At 68.4% G+C, this 14,598-nt stretch overlaps 2 protein-coding genes across 14 annotated transcripts in view; one reads left to right on the top strand and one right to left on the bottom strand.

Annotated features, from left to right (window-relative positions):
- The window catches only part of TMEM175 (transmembrane protein 175), a 21,249-nt gene extending 17,499 nt beyond the window's left edge, over nt 1-3,750 (top strand). For 4 of the 11 annotated variants that reach the window (XM_059887468.1, XM_059887467.1, XM_059887466.1 and 1 more), the window contains 4 exons: nt 151-308; nt 721-799; nt 939-1,074; nt 2,115-3,750. In XM_059887468.1, coding sequence (XP_059743451.1) covers nt 151-308; nt 721-799; nt 939-1,074; nt 2,115-2,787 — 1,046 coding nt within the window. In that variant the 3' untranslated portion in view covers nt 2,788-3,750. 11 annotated transcript variants of the gene reach the window in all.
- On the bottom strand, nt 3,097-14,598 carry DGKQ (diacylglycerol kinase theta). 3 transcript variants are annotated; one of them, XM_024993212.2, is made up of 23 exons: nt 14,188-14,598; nt 12,468-12,547; nt 11,787-11,886; nt 11,349-11,434; nt 11,154-11,279; nt 10,796-10,949; nt 10,649-10,720; nt 10,450-10,550; nt 10,146-10,366; nt 9,967-10,057; nt 9,813-9,867; nt 9,652-9,713; nt 9,223-9,373; nt 8,870-8,908; nt 8,177-8,292; nt 6,390-6,541; nt 6,126-6,274; nt 5,868-6,046; nt 5,571-5,671; nt 5,326-5,472; nt 5,078-5,189; nt 4,551-4,703; nt 3,097-4,330 (listed from the first exon to the last, which is right to left on the bottom strand). In XM_024993212.2, the coding sequence occupies exons 1-23, from the start codon at nt 14,459-14,461 to the stop codon at nt 4,229-4,231; spliced, it is 2,823 nt and encodes a 940-aa protein (XP_024848980.1). In that variant the 5' UTR covers nt 14,462-14,598; the 3' UTR covers nt 3,097-4,228. The 3 variants fall into 3 exon arrangements, with proteins under 3 accessions (XP_024848980.1, XP_024848981.1, NP_001193234.2); NM_001206305.2 differs by having other exon boundaries at nt 3,687-4,330; nt 10,649-10,704; nt 10,774-10,949; nt 14,188-14,461; XM_024993213.2 differs by lacking the exon at nt 5,326-5,472.

Raw genomic sequence — 14,598 nt, 5'->3', positions numbered from 1 at the left:
AGCGGGGGTCTGGCCCCTCATCCCCTCACCCGCCTGCCTGGGGCGCCTGCCCGTCACCACCTGGGAGAGCCCCCTGCCCAGCGCCCCCACAGCTCCCAGGAGCCCTCGGCCATCCTCCAGGCGTGCTCACCGCCCCCCGCCCCAATCCAGGATGCTGTCCTGGGCCCACCTTCTGGTCCCCACAGCTCCCCAGGAGCCCTCGGCCATCCTCCAGGCGTGCTCACCGCCCCCCGCCCCAATCCAGGATGCTGTCCTGGGGCCACCTTCTGGTCCCCACAGCTCCCCAGGAGCCCTCGGCCATCCTCCAGGTGTGCTCACCGCCCCCCGCCCCGATCCGGGATGCTGTCCTGGGCCCACCTTCCAGTCCCCACCACGGTCGCTGTGAGCCCTCGGCCATCCTCCCAGGCACTCACCGCACCACCCCCCCACCCCGATCCAGGATGCTGTCCTGGGCCCACCTTCCAGTTCCCAGCACGGTCACTTCCCTGGCCCATCATCCCCACCTCCGTCTGGCCCGTCTCCCCCAGTGCTGACGCTCGGGCCCAGGGCCTGCTCCTCCCATGGGCTAACACCCCTTGGCCCTGGGCAGCCCCCACCCCACACCCAGCTCAGGTTCCGCTCGGCCTGCTGTTTCACGCACACACACACGCGCGCCCTGATCCTGCCGTGGTCGTGCTCCCCCGGGCCCCAGCACTCCCCTGAAGCGCTCTCTCCGCACAGTCATACCTGCTGATGGCCATGGTCATTGTCCTGCCCCACGTGAGCAAGGCCGCTGGCTGGTGCAGAGCCCAGCTTGTGGGTAGGTGCCTGGTGGGACTGTCCCGGCGGGGTTCGGGGCTGCTGCCAGGGCCCGCGGAGCATGGGCCGGGCGTCCCTGCAGGGCCCCCTGCTGGCCCAAATCGCTGAGGGCTTGGCCACCCCTCCCCGGCCCGCCACAGGCCTCAGAGAGCCCCCGGCTCACAGCGTGGAGGTCTTCACCTTTGACCTGCACGAGCCGCTCAGCAAGGAGCGGGTGGAGGCCTTCAGTGACGGGGTCTACGCCATCGTGGCCACTCTGCTTATCCTGGACATCTGGTGAGAGCCGTGGGCCACCCTCCCAAGGGGCTCCCACCCGAGGGCCCCAGACAGGGCCGGTTACCCCCCGGAGCTGCGGGCGGCGGGCAACTGCGGCGGGCAGCGGGCGGGCGGCCCCCAGCTTTCTGTCCCCTGCTCTGCCGCTTGGCCAGGCAGCCTCTGTGTCTGTCAGAGTTCCAGCCTCGGTTGTCGTATCTTCGTTTCTAAGTGTTTTATCTACTCCTTTTTGAAATCTTCCATCCTTTTTAAAGCCTTTTTTTGTTCCTTGGCCATATTTCAGTACATTCATATTTTATTAACATTTAAACACTCTGATTTTATGTTCTGTATCTGATCATGTGAAGTCTTGATGCTCCTAAGCTTCTCTGACTAGATTTTTCTTACTGTGACTTGTGAATTTTTAAAAATTAGGAGCAAATGTCCATGGGCACAAATCTCTGAGGCTCAGACTGAGGTTCTGCCCTGAGCCAGAGCCCTGCCCGCCTCGTCCCTGCTGGGTGGCAGTGAGGGGCAGCTATGGCTGGGCGCCCCATGGGTCAGGGTTCCTTTCTCCCCCTAGAGGCACAGCCTGAGAACCCAGACGGGGGTCCCCGGGAGCCCCCAGGCTCTGTCTCCTGCCCCCACCCACACCAGCGTGCATGTGGCCGCTGGGTTTGTCCAGGCTGTGGCTGTTGTCCACGACCTCCTGTGTGCCTGACTCTTCTTATAGTCAAGTTGGGCCCGGGCAAAGCCCCTAAGGCCTGCGGGGCCACGCCCCACGGATGGGTCCCTGCAGGGGGGTGGAGACCTCACAGCACCACCCTTGCATGCCAGAGGGGCTGCGGGCTTGGGGCCTGGTGGGCAGGGCTGCGGTCAGCCTAGACAACAAAGGCTGCGGCTGAACTTGAACTTCAGGTGAACAGCACTGCGTGTGTCAACACAGATCCGCAGAAGCTCCGCACGTGCTGTTCATTCCTCTAAAGTTCGAGTGTGCGGGGGCGGCCGCGCTGACTGGATGCCGGAGGCGGGGTGCCCACAGATTGGTGTGTCTCTCCCCTCAGCGAGGACAACGTCCCGGACGCCAAGGACGTGAAGGAGAAGTTCCAGGGTAGCCTGGTGGCCGCGCTGGGCGAGTCTGGACCGCACTTCCTGGCCTACTTCGGCTCCTTCGCCACGGTGGGCCTGCTCTGGTTCGCCCACCACTCACTGTTCCTGCACATCCGCAGGGCCACGCAGCCCATGGGGTTGCTCAACACACTCTCGCTGGCCTTCGTGGGCGGCCTGCCCCTGGCCTACCAGCAGACGTCGGCCTTCACAAAGCAGCCCCGCGATGAGCTGGAGAGCGTGCGCATCAGCTGCGCCATCATCTTCCTGGCCAGCATCTTCCAGTTCGCCATCTGGACCACGGCGCTGCTGCAGGAGGGGGAGACGCTGCAGCCCTCGGCACGCTTTGGGGGCCGCGAGCACGCGTTCATGTTCGCCAAGCTCGCCCTGTACCCCTGCGCCAGCCTGCTGGCCTTCGCCTGCACCTGCGTGCTGAGCAGCTTCAGCACGGCCATCTTCCACGCCATGCAGATCGCGGTGCCCTTCGCCTTCCTGCTGCTGCGGCTCCTGGTGCGCCTGGCGCTGGCCGGCCTGAGGGCCCTGCGGGGCCTGGTGGGGCCCGTGCTGGCGCGGCCGGCACCTGGGGCCGCAGACGAGGCCCAGTCCCCACTGCTCCCTGCCCCCTGCTAGCGCCGCCCCACCCCGCCCCGCCTCGAGGGCCTCGTGAAGATTCATGTTCTGCCTCGGACCCTCGGATTACTTCCACTTTGCAGAGAAGAGTCTCACGGCAGCTTCACTGTGTTGCTTGTGCCTGTTGTCTGCTCGAGCCAGCAGAGATGAGCCCCAGAGGGCTGGCAGGAGGCGGGGGCCCTGGGGCAGCGGGCCCAGGCCCTCCCAGGACTCAGTCCACACCCCAGTGCAAAGGCCCCAGCAGGCTGCCAGGGCACCCCCACGACTCGCCCCGGGCACAGCGACGCAGGAGACAGACAGCAGCAGGGCTGGATGCCCAGACTCTATTTGTCCAAAATATAAATTACAGTCACCTTCAAGGGGTAGATTACACACGAATGGGTGCAGAGCTCACACAGACTCAGACTCGTTTACACGCAGAGCACTCGTCCACCCGAACGACAGTGACAGTTCCCATCAGTCGGTGCGGCTGCAAAGCAAAAGCTGATTCCACCCCCGGACGCAGGCCTGAGGGACGCACGCCGGGCACTGGAGGCCCGCAGATCCTCGTGGTGCCCGTGTCCGGGTAGCTTTGGCATGAGCTTGGCGGGTATAGGGCTGGGCGGGGCCGTGTCTGAGGTTGAGGCCAGTGTCAGGGCAAGGCTGCCACCCAGGGTGAAGGCCTGGCAGAGCCAGTGCCAAGGCAGAGGGACCGAACAGTCAGAAGAGGGGCCTCCAGACCCTCCTTCACAGCCTCGGGGTCCCCAGGCAGCTGGGCCAGGCTCCTCCAGGGCCGAGACAGGGCTCGGAGCCGCTGAACTCTGGGGCTCTGAGTGACCCGCCTGGCAGCCCATCTGCGTCCCCTGTCTCCATGTGGAGAAGCACAGAGATGAGTCTGCTCGGTGGACACAAAACCCGCGTGCTGACTGCTAACACGTAGGGGGCGAGGCGCTTTCCCCAGCCGATTAAAACTCTCCCGCCGCACACTCGCCTCACTTCCTCAGGGGTCCCGGCCAGGCCAGCTCCTGTTGCCTCCCAGGCACCACACACCTCCTGGGGGCCTGGCCCACCCAGCTTCCTCAGGGCCTGCCTCTCCCAGCCCAGTCATGCCAGGGTCCCCGCAGAACTCCAGACTGGGCCAGCCAGACACCACGTGGCCAGGGAAGCCAGTGGCTGGGGTGTCCCGTGACTGCGCTGGGCACCCCCAAGGCCCAGAGAGCCAGCTGCCCTGCAGGGGTGTCTCGGGTCACTGCTGAGGTCTGGTGCTGCCCAGCTCAGGGGCCCAGAGGTGGCAGAGGGGCCCCAGGGGGTGCGTGTCCTCCAAGACAGCGACTTGGGCCCCAGGGAGCCCCGCACCACCCACCCAGCAGTCTCCACGTGGCATGGGGAAGAGACAGGAAGGCCAGAGGCTAGGGCTGTGGGCACATTTGTCCGCCGCTGACCACTGCTCCAGGACACACCTCTACTTGGGGTCCCCCTCAGGGGCCGGCGCCCCATCTGCTCGTGCATCCTTGGCGGGCCCCGCCTTCCTGGGCTTCTGCTTCGCCTTCCTGAGCATGTGGACCTGTCCCAGGGCACACAGGGGCTGTCACAACCCAGGCCACCTGGCCACAGGTCCCAGAGCTGCCACCACCGTCTCAGCCAGTTTCACAGAAGGGGACAGAGTGGTGGCTAAGGGCTGGCTGCCTTATCCGGCCCCGTGACCTCTCAGGGTCAGAGAAGAACCAGCCATGGCTGGACTGCCCACCAGCCACAAGCCCTGTTCCCAACCCACCCTGATGTACCTTAGGGCCCGCAGCTGAGATGATCAGGTGCCCGGGAGCCTGGACCCAGGGTTCACCATCCACCTGCACGGGCGTGGCCTTGAGGAGAGTGACGCGGAAGTAGGACCCCTGGGCAATGCGGATGCCCGAGCGCAGGCCGCTCTGGACCTGGCCCTGGTGGAGGGGGACCAGGCTCAGCGGGCCGCAGGCGGCACCGAGGGCCTGGTCTCCAGCCCCCACGCTCCCCGTGTGCGCAGCCCGGGCCCCTGTTTCCAGTCCCCACACTCCCCGTGTGCACCTCCCGGGCCCCGGTCTCCCCATCCCCACACTCCCCATGTGCACCTCCCGAGCCCGGTCTCCCGGTCCCTACGCTCCCAGGGTGCACACCCCGGGCCACTGTCTCCACGCCCCCATGCTCCCCGTGTACACACCCCGGGACCCTGTCTCCAGTCCCCATGCTCCCTGTGTGCACACCCCAGGCCCCGGTCTCCCGGTCCCCACGCTCCCTGTGTGCACACCCCGGGACCCGGTCTCAACCCCACACTCACCATGTGCACAACGCCCGTCACCCCCACCACCTCCAGCAGCCCGTCGTCCATGCGCGGCTTCTCGAACCTCGAGTCGCTGTCGGAACCCCACAGGTCGGCCCCTGAGCCCCAGCTGCACGAGAGGGAGGGGCACAGAGGTCAGAGGGAGGCTGGACAGGAGGGCGGGGGCCAGAGCCTGGGAGCCCTATGTGTGGGGGGCATGCAGGTCAGAAGGAGGTTGGGCAGGAGGGCAGGGGCCGCGTGGGCACCTGGGGATGTTGATGAAGATGAGCCCCTCGATGCTGGGCAGCTCCACCTCCTGCTGCTCCACCTGGAGCCGCAGGGCCCTGTGCAGGCTGCGGGAGTGGCTGATCTTCTGCAGCCCGACCCGCACATACACGCCCTTGTTGTGGAACCTGGCAGGGGACTCAGCGTCACAAGGGGCCCCAGCCCCCGGTCATAGCTGCTGAGCCCCCAGGAAGTTCCGGGCAGCCCGCGCTGCCCTTGCACTAACCTGCTTGTGAACTTGCCGGGCTCCTCCTCCCGCGCCTGGTGGAAGTCCAGGCTCAGCTCTGCGTCGATGCCGATCCCACAGTAGTTACTCATCTGCACGATCTGAGGCCAGGACGTGTCTCCCTTGGCCCCTGTCGACCCCCAGGGGCTCCCAGCTTCCCGCAAGTCCAGCACCCATGACCCTGCTCTCAGCTGCCCATCCTGGGAACCGCACTCGCAGCGACACTGGGGCGTGGCCCGGATGAGGACAGACTGCCTCCCACAGGGCACCGCGCCCTCGCCTGGGGCATGCCAGTACCTTGGGGGGCTCTGCGTCTGCCTCGCTGTCCTCCCCACAGGCAGACTCGTGAGCGTCCAGCAGGATGGTCCAGCGGTCCACGAGCACGGCATCCGCCTCGTCCACTGACAGCAGCACGGAGAACGGGTCCTCCCCGCTGTAGCCCGCGCCCCAGCGCAGGACCCGGCCCAGGTCGTTCCCTGGGAACCACAGGACAGGCTGCCTCCACACCGGCCCCGCGCGCCGGGCCCCCCTCCCCCGGCAGGCCGGCGACCCCACCTGTGCCCAGGGGCAGGATGGCTACAGCAGGCTCCGGGCAGGCCAGGTGGTGCCGCAGGTCCTCCAGGGCGGCGAGTACCCAGCCCACAGTGCCGTCCCCGCCGCACACCAGCACCCGGAAGCAGGGCACTCGGGAGAACACGTGGAACCTGGCGGCAGGGAGACAGGGCATGCCCGCCACCGCCACAGACCAGTGGGGCGCGGCCACCCCGGGGCAGGGGGGTGCCCACGAGGGTCCTGCCCCGCGCCTCCAGGTGTGCTCACCCAGGCAGCGGCCCCCCGTTGGTCAGCTCAAAGACCTGGTGGGGGTTAAGCAGCTTCCGGAAACTGCAGAGCAGGTCGCGGCCCTTGAGTCCTCCACTCCTGGGGTTCACAAACACGAGCAGGGGGCGGCAGTCTGGGGCCAGCTTCGTGTGCTGACAGATGCGGGCTGTGTCAGGGGCTGCGGGACGGCCCCTGGGGGAAGCCGGGCCTCCCCCAACCCACAGCCCACCCCCCACGCCTGTCTGGGGCCAGCCTTCCTTGGGAGGGAGGCCATGCGGCCACCCCCGGCAGTAGAGAGAACACCCACAGACCACTGGCCAACGGGCAGGGAAGGTGCCTGGAGCCCTGAACCGATGGCCATGGCGCCCCCTGCCATGATGTGTCTTCAGGCCCCACCCCCGCCTGGCCCACAGGCCCATGAGTCCAGGCAGGAAGCCCACCAGGACCCACCCGGCAGTCAGGAGGGGCACATGGGCACAAAGGGCCACCCCACACCTCACCCCAGCGACAGGTGAAGGCCCTCCCCACACACGGCAGAAACAGCACTTGAGAGCACGGGTCCCCAGCTGGTGAGAGTGGGAGACTAGGGGCTCCACACAGTGGGGGAGGGGGGCTGGGGTCTCCACACGGTGGGTGAGGGGGGCTGGGGTCTCCACACGGTGGGGGAGGGGGGCTGAGGTCTCCACAAGGTGGGGGAGGGGGCCTGGGGTCTCCACACGGTGGGGGAGGGGGGCTGGGGGTCTCCACACGGTGGGGGTGGGGGCCTGGGGTCTCCACACGGTGGGGGAGGGGGGCTGAGGTCTCCACACGGTGGGGGAGGGGGGCTGGGGTCTCCACACGGTGGGGAGGGGGGCTGGGGGTCTCCACACGGTGTGGGAGGGGGGCTGGGGGTCTCCACACGGTGGGGGAGGGGGGCTGGGGTCTCCACACGGTGGGGGAGGGGGGCTGGGGTCTCCACACGGTGGGGGAGGGGGCCTGGGGTCTCCACACGGTGCGGGTGGGGGGCTGGGGCCCCCGCCACAGGGGCTGCTGGGTGACGAGGGACAGACAAGCACAGACACCGTGGGCAGTGAGGGCACTCGGCTCTGCCGTGGCTCGAGGCTGTGGGTGCACTGAGAGCACGTGTGAGCCCCTGGACAGGGCGGCCTGCGGGCAGCACTCACCTGCTCGCCGGGGCAGGCAGCTGCCAGGGGAGAGGGCCAGCAGGACCCACCTGTCTCTGGCCACAGTGCAGGCGGAGGATCCCCAGGAGGGCCTGCGATCTCCACGCCCTTGTCTGGACGGTTGGCCAGGGCAGCAGAGACCAAAAGGTGTGGCCCCCCAGCCACAGCCTGAACTCTTTGTGCTGTAATTCTGCCTGACCTGAGCTAGGTCGGGGGCCACAGACACCCTTGGTGATGGGAGGTGCCCCTGGCAGCCAGCAGGGCTGAGGACCAGAGGTGGACCAGGGCACAGGGCAGAGGGCAGGGTCCGGGGCCCTGCTGGGACTTCAGGACAGCACCACCTACTGAGGAGGCCCAGGGTTTGAGCAGGGTCCGGGGGCCTCCAGGGCAGGGCGAGCGGGGCCAGGGCCCACGACCGCACCAGGGCTGCCCGCTCAGTCACACACGTGACAGCCTGAGAATATGCGCCCTGCAGGGCCGGCCAGCCGGGGTCAGGTCAGACCTCAGCCCCTCCAGAGGAGTGAGCTGGCCTTGCAGCAGACATTTGGACTTTGCTCCAACGGCCCAAGATAAAGACAAACCACATGGGAGCCACACCCCCAGGCCCGCCTTGGCGCCACTCACCAGCACCTCCGGGAGCACCAGGGCAGTCAGTGGCCGGCCACGCACAGCTGTGTCCCTGATCAGCATGTACAGCCGCTCGGCCTCTGCAAAGCATGCCACGTCCAGCACCACGGCACCTGTGGCGGGTGGGCGGTGAGCTCGGGTGCCTGTCTGAAGGTCCCGGCCCCCACAGTGTCTTGGGCCAGGGCCCCAGCTGCGGGGGAGTGACCCCAGTTCTGACCACGCCTACTTTGGGCCAGCCTGTCCCAAGGCACACATGACTGCTTCCCCTGGGGGAGGCCTTCAAGGATGGCTAGGCTCAGAGACGGGAGATGCTGGGTGGACGGAGCAAGGCTACTGGAGGTGGGGTGGGGCAGACACACCTCAGGGCCCACGGAGCCATGGAGGGTGCTGGGAGCTGCTGTTGGCCCCCAGGGGGGGAAACATGCCCCACGACACTGTCCTGCTGGGGAGATCTAAAGTTTCCCAGGATAAACGCTGGAACCCGAGCAAGACAGGCTGTGGCGAGAATGTTCTCCGCACCTCAGTCACGTTTTAGCAAAAGCCTCACAGCTGGGAGCCAGGAAACAAACACCAAGGTTCCCCTACCCCGGGGCCCCCAACGAGGTGCAGCCAGAGGGCGGGTCTGCCCCGCCTGCTCTGGGGGTGACCTTTGACCAGACCTGGCCTCGGTCTGCATCCGCGGTGGCTCACCTTGGGCGGAATACACGTGGCTCACGGTCACCAGGGCAGCTGCAAAGATGGGGGGACTGTGACTGGACGCCGGAGACCCGCCCCCAGGGCCTGCGGCCACCCAGCCTCCCAGACCAGAGAGAAGCTCTCTCTCCCCGAAGTGCCGCCTACTTCAGGCACCGGGCAGCCCCAGGGCCCAGATCAGGAGGCTCAGAAACCCTCCAGAGGAAGTAACAGGCCCTGGGCCTCAGACGTGAGGACAGAGATCCTCTTGTCAGGAACCATTCTGGCACGTGACTGGGGGAGCGGGGAGCAGGAGGGCCCCCCTCAGGGCTCCTGGCCTGCCCCCAGGGAGACAGTCCAGGCAGGCGCACCTTTGCTGGTAACGGCCTCATCCAGCAACCTGCGGTACTCCTGGGGGGACAGGCCTGGCGGCAGACCGCCCACAAACAGAGAGACGCGCGGGGCCGGCACTCTGCTCTCAGCCACGTAGAACCGCGTCTGGCTCATCTGCCGCAGGGACGTCTGCAGGGAGGGGACGCTGAGCGGAGCACCAGGGACACCCCCCACTTCTCCCACAGGGGCCAAAGGGGAGACGTCCTGGGCCAAGAGCCCCCAGAACAGGGGAGGACAGGAGAGGAGGGACACACGGGGACGTCGGGAGGGGAGGCACTGTGGGCCAGGATGGCCAGCTGCCGGCCAGCGCGGACTTGGTGTCCTCAGGGCAGGCTCCCCCTCTACAAGGGACAGGCCATGCCCCAAGGCTAGCGGCTCCCCAGGAGCCAGTGGCCGCACCCACTGACCTGCCGGATCTCACGAAGCCGGTCAAGCAAGGGCTCCTCGTCTGCCAGCACCGTGCGCTGGACTGCGGGGTTGAGATGCCACCGTTAGCCCCAGACACCCAGGTGTCCTGGAGCCCCTGGGCAGACGCGGTCAGGGCGTGGGCTACAGGCTCCCCCCTCACCTTGTCTGCTGCCCATGAGCACCTCCACCAGCTGGAAGCCCTCGGCCCCCTCGGCCTGCGGGGGTACATTTCAGGGTATCAGGCCTGGATGGGACCCTGCCACCCCAAGACTTTGGCAGGGAGGGCACATGGGTGGGGCGGGGCGGGCACACACCTGCCGTCCGAGCAGCGGGAGGACCTCCAGCACCACGCTGCGGGCAGTGCTCTGCGGGGTCACACGGATGGACACGTAGGCCACACCCACCCTGCAGGGGACACGCTCAGGAGCTGCGGAGGCAAAGCCCGCACTCCTTCCCCCCTACCCGCCACGGCCCTGCTGGGACCTGGTCTCACTTGAGCCAGGCCGGGTAGATCTTCAGGATCTCCTGGGTGCGGGGCAGAGCACGGAGGACCCAGGCCTCGGGAGCCGCTCTGCCGCCCTCCTCCTCAGCGGGCCCAGTGCTCCAGACCCTTCCCGCGGCCGCGGTGTCGCCAAGCTGCACAGGCGTGGGGAGTGCCTGCAGCTGGAAGCCCTGAGGGTCCTCGGAGATGTAGTAAGCCCGCAGAGCCGCCTCCTGTGAGAGGGGAGCAAAGGTAAGGCCTGCTGGGGCCAGGCCTGTGGGTGCCCGCGGTCCCCCACAGCCGGGCGCCCTCTTACCAGCACCTCCTGGCTCCGGGCCAGGCGCGGGACCGTGACTGCACGGAAGTGGTTTCGCTGCATCGCATCGCTGCCGTCAAAGATCTTCAGAGTCTGCTTGCCTGGGCCGCAGGGGAGTGCGTGCAAGTCCGTGGAGTGAGGGCCGGTCGGGGGAGTCGGGCTCGGGGTGTGGGAGCGGGGGCAGCCAAGGGGCACTTACCGGACTCAGGCGTCCCCACCTCTCGGCCCGGGCCAGCGGGGACGCTGCCGTCGGCGCTGTCCTCCCCGTCCTCTGCGGGAAGGTCACAGCCGGCCTCAGTCAGGGCCCGGCCCCGCGCCGGCCACCCCTCCCCGCCGCCCCACTCACCGGGCTCCGGCGCCGCGCTCTCGGGGATCCGAAAGCAGTGCATCTTGCTGAAGTTTCGGGACAGGAGGCGCACGCAGGCGGGGGGCAAGACCAGGGTGCGCAGGCGCCCGAAAGTGCACTCGGGGGCGAGCGCCGCGGAGCAGACCGAGTGGGCCTGCAGGGAAGCGGGTGCGGCTCGAGCGCGGGGCTCCGACGCAGAAGGCCAGGCGGACCCACACCGAGTGCCCCCAACCAGAGACCTGAGTCTACCCTGTACCCTCAAAGGCCGGAAGGCAGCGCGATCCAGACGAGCTGTGCCCAAGACCCAGACCCCCGCGCGCCAGCCCCGCCCCGCAGAGGCCACGCCCCGCGCGCCCACCTGGATGCCGCACCACTCGCAGCGCACGCCGGCCGGCACGTCCGAGGAGCCGCAAGTCTTCCGACAGAGCTCGCAACGCGCGCCGGACGGCAAGGTCCCCTCCCGCCAGTGGTGGAGGTGCGCGTCCTACGGAGAGCGCCGTCAGCGGCTCCTCAGGCCGCGCTCCCCGGCCTCCCCCAGGCCCCGCGCACTCACGTGATCGCGGTGCCCGTCCTGGTGGCACTGGCGGCAGTCGCTGCAGGCGAAGGGCACACAGTCGGGGTGAACGTGCAGCTCACACACTGGGGGGCGGGCAGGGTTAGGGGGCCTCTGGTCGCTGCCCACCGACCCTGCCCGCCCCCTGCTCGGGCCCGGGTCTGCCCCTCCCCGGACCTCACTTTCCTGAATGTTTGGGGGCCCGTGATGAGAGACACGAACCACCCCCCAACCCCCACCCGCGGCAGGATGGGAACCAGCTTCTCTGCGTCTCTCCCGCCCAGCCCACCTCTGCACGCAGGGGGCGGCCCTGCGATGCCACGCACCCACCTCCCCGCCCCCCACCCCAGACCTGCGGCCCCACCGCATGGGGGCGGGGCCGCCCGGGCCGCAGAGCCCAGGCCCCTGGAGCGGGGCCAAGCGGGAGGCTGGCGGTACCTTCGCAGCGGAGGCCCGGCGCCTCCAGGCCCTTCCGGCACACGGAGCAGAACCTGCGCTTGTAGAGCCCCCGGGGGCCGAAGCAGTGGGCCACCGGGACCTGGGAGGGACAGAGCTTGGCCTCAGCCTGGGTCCCCAGGCCCCCCTTCCTCTGCCCAGGGAGCTGCCATCACCAGCCCTGGCCCCTCAGTCCTCCCGAGCCCTGCTGACGGGGTGCTGTGTGTGCCTCTGGGCCCCTCTATGCTCCCAGGGGATCCTGCTGGGGACCACCTGGCATGCCGACTCCTCCGTTCCTTGTGCGGGACTGACTGGGGCAGCCCCAGGGTGTGACCTCAGACAGCCCCTTCTGCAGCTCAGGCCCAGCTGGCCTGGCCCAGGCCTGACCCAGCTGCACAGGTGCTGGCCACCCCCAGGCCTGTTCCCCTTGCTGATACATTTGGGGCCAGCTGGATGGAGTACAGGTGGAGGGAAGCCCAGCCACAGGCTGCTGGGTACCAAGAACCCGGGAGAAGACAGGGTCAGAGCCCTGGGGAAGGGAGGCCCCCTGCTGCCCTGGGAGGGGCTGGGGACAGGGATGCAGTGCGAGGGGGCACTCCCAGCCCAGCCCCCACCACAGGAGCTGGGCCCCCAGACCCTCTGCGCCCTCCCCCCAAAGGTGCGGCTGCTGAGCTCCATACGCACGCGGACCAGGCTGGGAGCCACGCTCGTGCAGGGGGTCTTCACGTGCTTCAGGCACTTCTCATGGGACATGAAGTTGCAAACTGTGGGAACGAGAGCCCTGTGAGTTGGCCCCTGTCCTGCCCAGGAATCAAGAGACTCCAGGGCTTGGCATGCGGGAGGGAGGCCGCGCCAGGGCAGACAGCTTATCACAGTGGGCCCACCCTCGCACCTTCCCAGACCTTCCTGAGCCTAAGCCCTGGCCATCAGGGTAGGGAGAGAGCATGGAAACAGCCTGGTCCTCGGCCCCACCCCCGAGAGCTGAGTGAGGAGCAGCTTGGTGGCTCTGGCCATCTGGGATGACCATGTGCTCTCGTGTCCTGAGCGGGCCCTGTCCACACCCCACCCCCACCCCCGACTCACAGAGGCCCAGCTCCTTCCAGTCTCTACTGGCAGTGGGTAGACAGGCAGGGACTTGGCCAGCTCCTGCATCTCTGCCTGCCCCTAGACCAGCTTCTCCAGGGACACCCTTCTCTCGCTCCCCACAACTGCATACACCCCTAATTACCCCTCCCACACACGAGGTGCCTGCCCAGACCAGAGCTAGTCTGACGGACCAGGATGCCCTGCCCAGAGAGGTAGATGGCCCAGAGGCTCCAGGGCGTGAGCTGTGCTCACAAGGCCCACAGAGGCAGCAAGGGGGCACCCTCCCTCCTGGGGAGGCATGCAGCAGGGTGAGGGCCCGCCTGGCACAGCCTCGGAAGGCGGCAGCTCTGGACAGGTGGCGCTCAGCTTCCTCCTCTGGCCTACAGAGAGAGCCCCTGCCCCTCACACATCCTGGGTGCTCCCTGGCAGGGGAAGGTGCTCTTCCTCCCACACCCTTGCCAGGCCTCTCTGCGTGCCGAGGTCACCAGCTCACCCTCCGGAGCTGGGGAGAGTGTCTGCACATCACCCCCATTTCCCTTACGTAAGCTCCTTCACGCCTCAGACCTAGCACCCACTGGCAGGAGGTCCTACCTCTGAGGGGGACCGGCTACTTCCCTGGCAGGTCCTCCACCCAGACCCAGCCTAGCCTCCTCAGCACACCAGGCCCCAGGCCCCTCAGTCCCCAGAGCCACGGGCCTGTCTCCCTGGGCAGGGCAGAGGCGCCCCGCCCCGTCCCGTCCCCTGCTGAGACGCGTGTGTCAGCCGCCCAGGAGCCGGGAGGATGGAGCGCCTCCCCGCCCGACCAGGCTCGCTTGGCGGCTGGGCTGGGGCCCTGTCGGGGCACGTCACACTCGGGGTGGCAAGGCCTGGCCCAGCTCCCTGGGAGTCTGAACCCGGGCAGCCCTGTGGGCAGCAGCACACACCCAGGAGAGAGCAGACCAGCAGCAGCCCTGGGGAGCCAGTGGCCCAGGCCAGACCTGCTTGGCCACGCTGCTGGCCCTTGCACCTGCCCAGGGTTGGCTGGCCTCCTCCCCAGTCACTGCACCGGCCCTGTGCGGCTGCCGCGCTCTTCCCTCACCAGGTTACAACCCAGGTGAGGACGCCCAGGGAGCGGTTCTTTCCCTCATCGTCCTGGGGAGGGGCCGCGGCCGCTTGACGCCCCCAGACCCCGCGAGGAGCTGGTCTTCATAGCCTCTGCAGGGAGGTCTGGGCCTGGCAAGCTCCTGCCCCGAGGGCAAGGGGCTCTGTCCCGGGGAGGCCCCTGCTGGAAGAGCAGAGAGCAGGGGGTGGGGTCCGCGGTGGGGTCTCGGGCGCTCACCGTCACACAGGATGCCGGCAAGCCCCCAGATGAAATCGGAGCAGAGGTGGCAGAAGGTGGGCTTGGTAAGCGTCACCTTCCTGAAGCTGTGACTCGGCGCGGCGGGCCCTGGGGGCCTGGAGCCCGACCGCTCCGGCCCCGACCCCGGCCCAGACCCCGGCCCCGATCTCGAGCGGCTTCCGGCGCCCAGCTCCGGGCTGGAGGTCGGGCTGCCAGGGCGCGGGGAGCCGCCGCCAAGCCAGCCTCGGGCCCCGGGCTCGGCCGCCGCCGCCATCCCCAGCCAGGGCGGCCCGAGCCCCGGCGGCGGACGACTGCGGGCTGCGCGCTGTGGGCAACCGGGGCTGCCGTCCCCGCGGTCCCCGCGGTCCCCGCGGTCCGCGCCGGGCTTCCGACTGCGCCCGTGCTCTCTGC

This window comes from Bos taurus, chromosome 6 (assembly GCF_002263795.3).
Source record: "Bos taurus isolate L1 Dominette 01449 registration number 42190680 breed Hereford chromosome 6, ARS-UCD2.0, whole genome shotgun sequence".
In the NCBI taxonomy this organism is placed as follows: Eukaryota; Metazoa; Chordata; class Mammalia; order Artiodactyla; family Bovidae; genus Bos; species Bos taurus.
This window is presented reverse-complemented; position numbering and strand designations above follow the sequence as displayed.

Coding starts and splice junctions, on each gene's coding strand:
- DGKQ (NM_001206305.2), bottom strand. CDS start 14,461: ATGGCGGCGGCGGCCGAGCCCGGGGCCCGAGGCTGGCTTGGCGGCGGC. Junction 10,367..10,449: donor CCCGGAGCCAGGAGGTGCTG/GTAAGAGGGCGC, acceptor CCCCTCTCACAG/GAGGCGGCTCTGCGGGCTTA. Junction 4,704..5,077: donor TGACGGGCGTTGTGCACATG/GTGAGTGTGGGG, acceptor CCCCTCCACCAG/GGCCAGGTCCAGAGCGGCCT.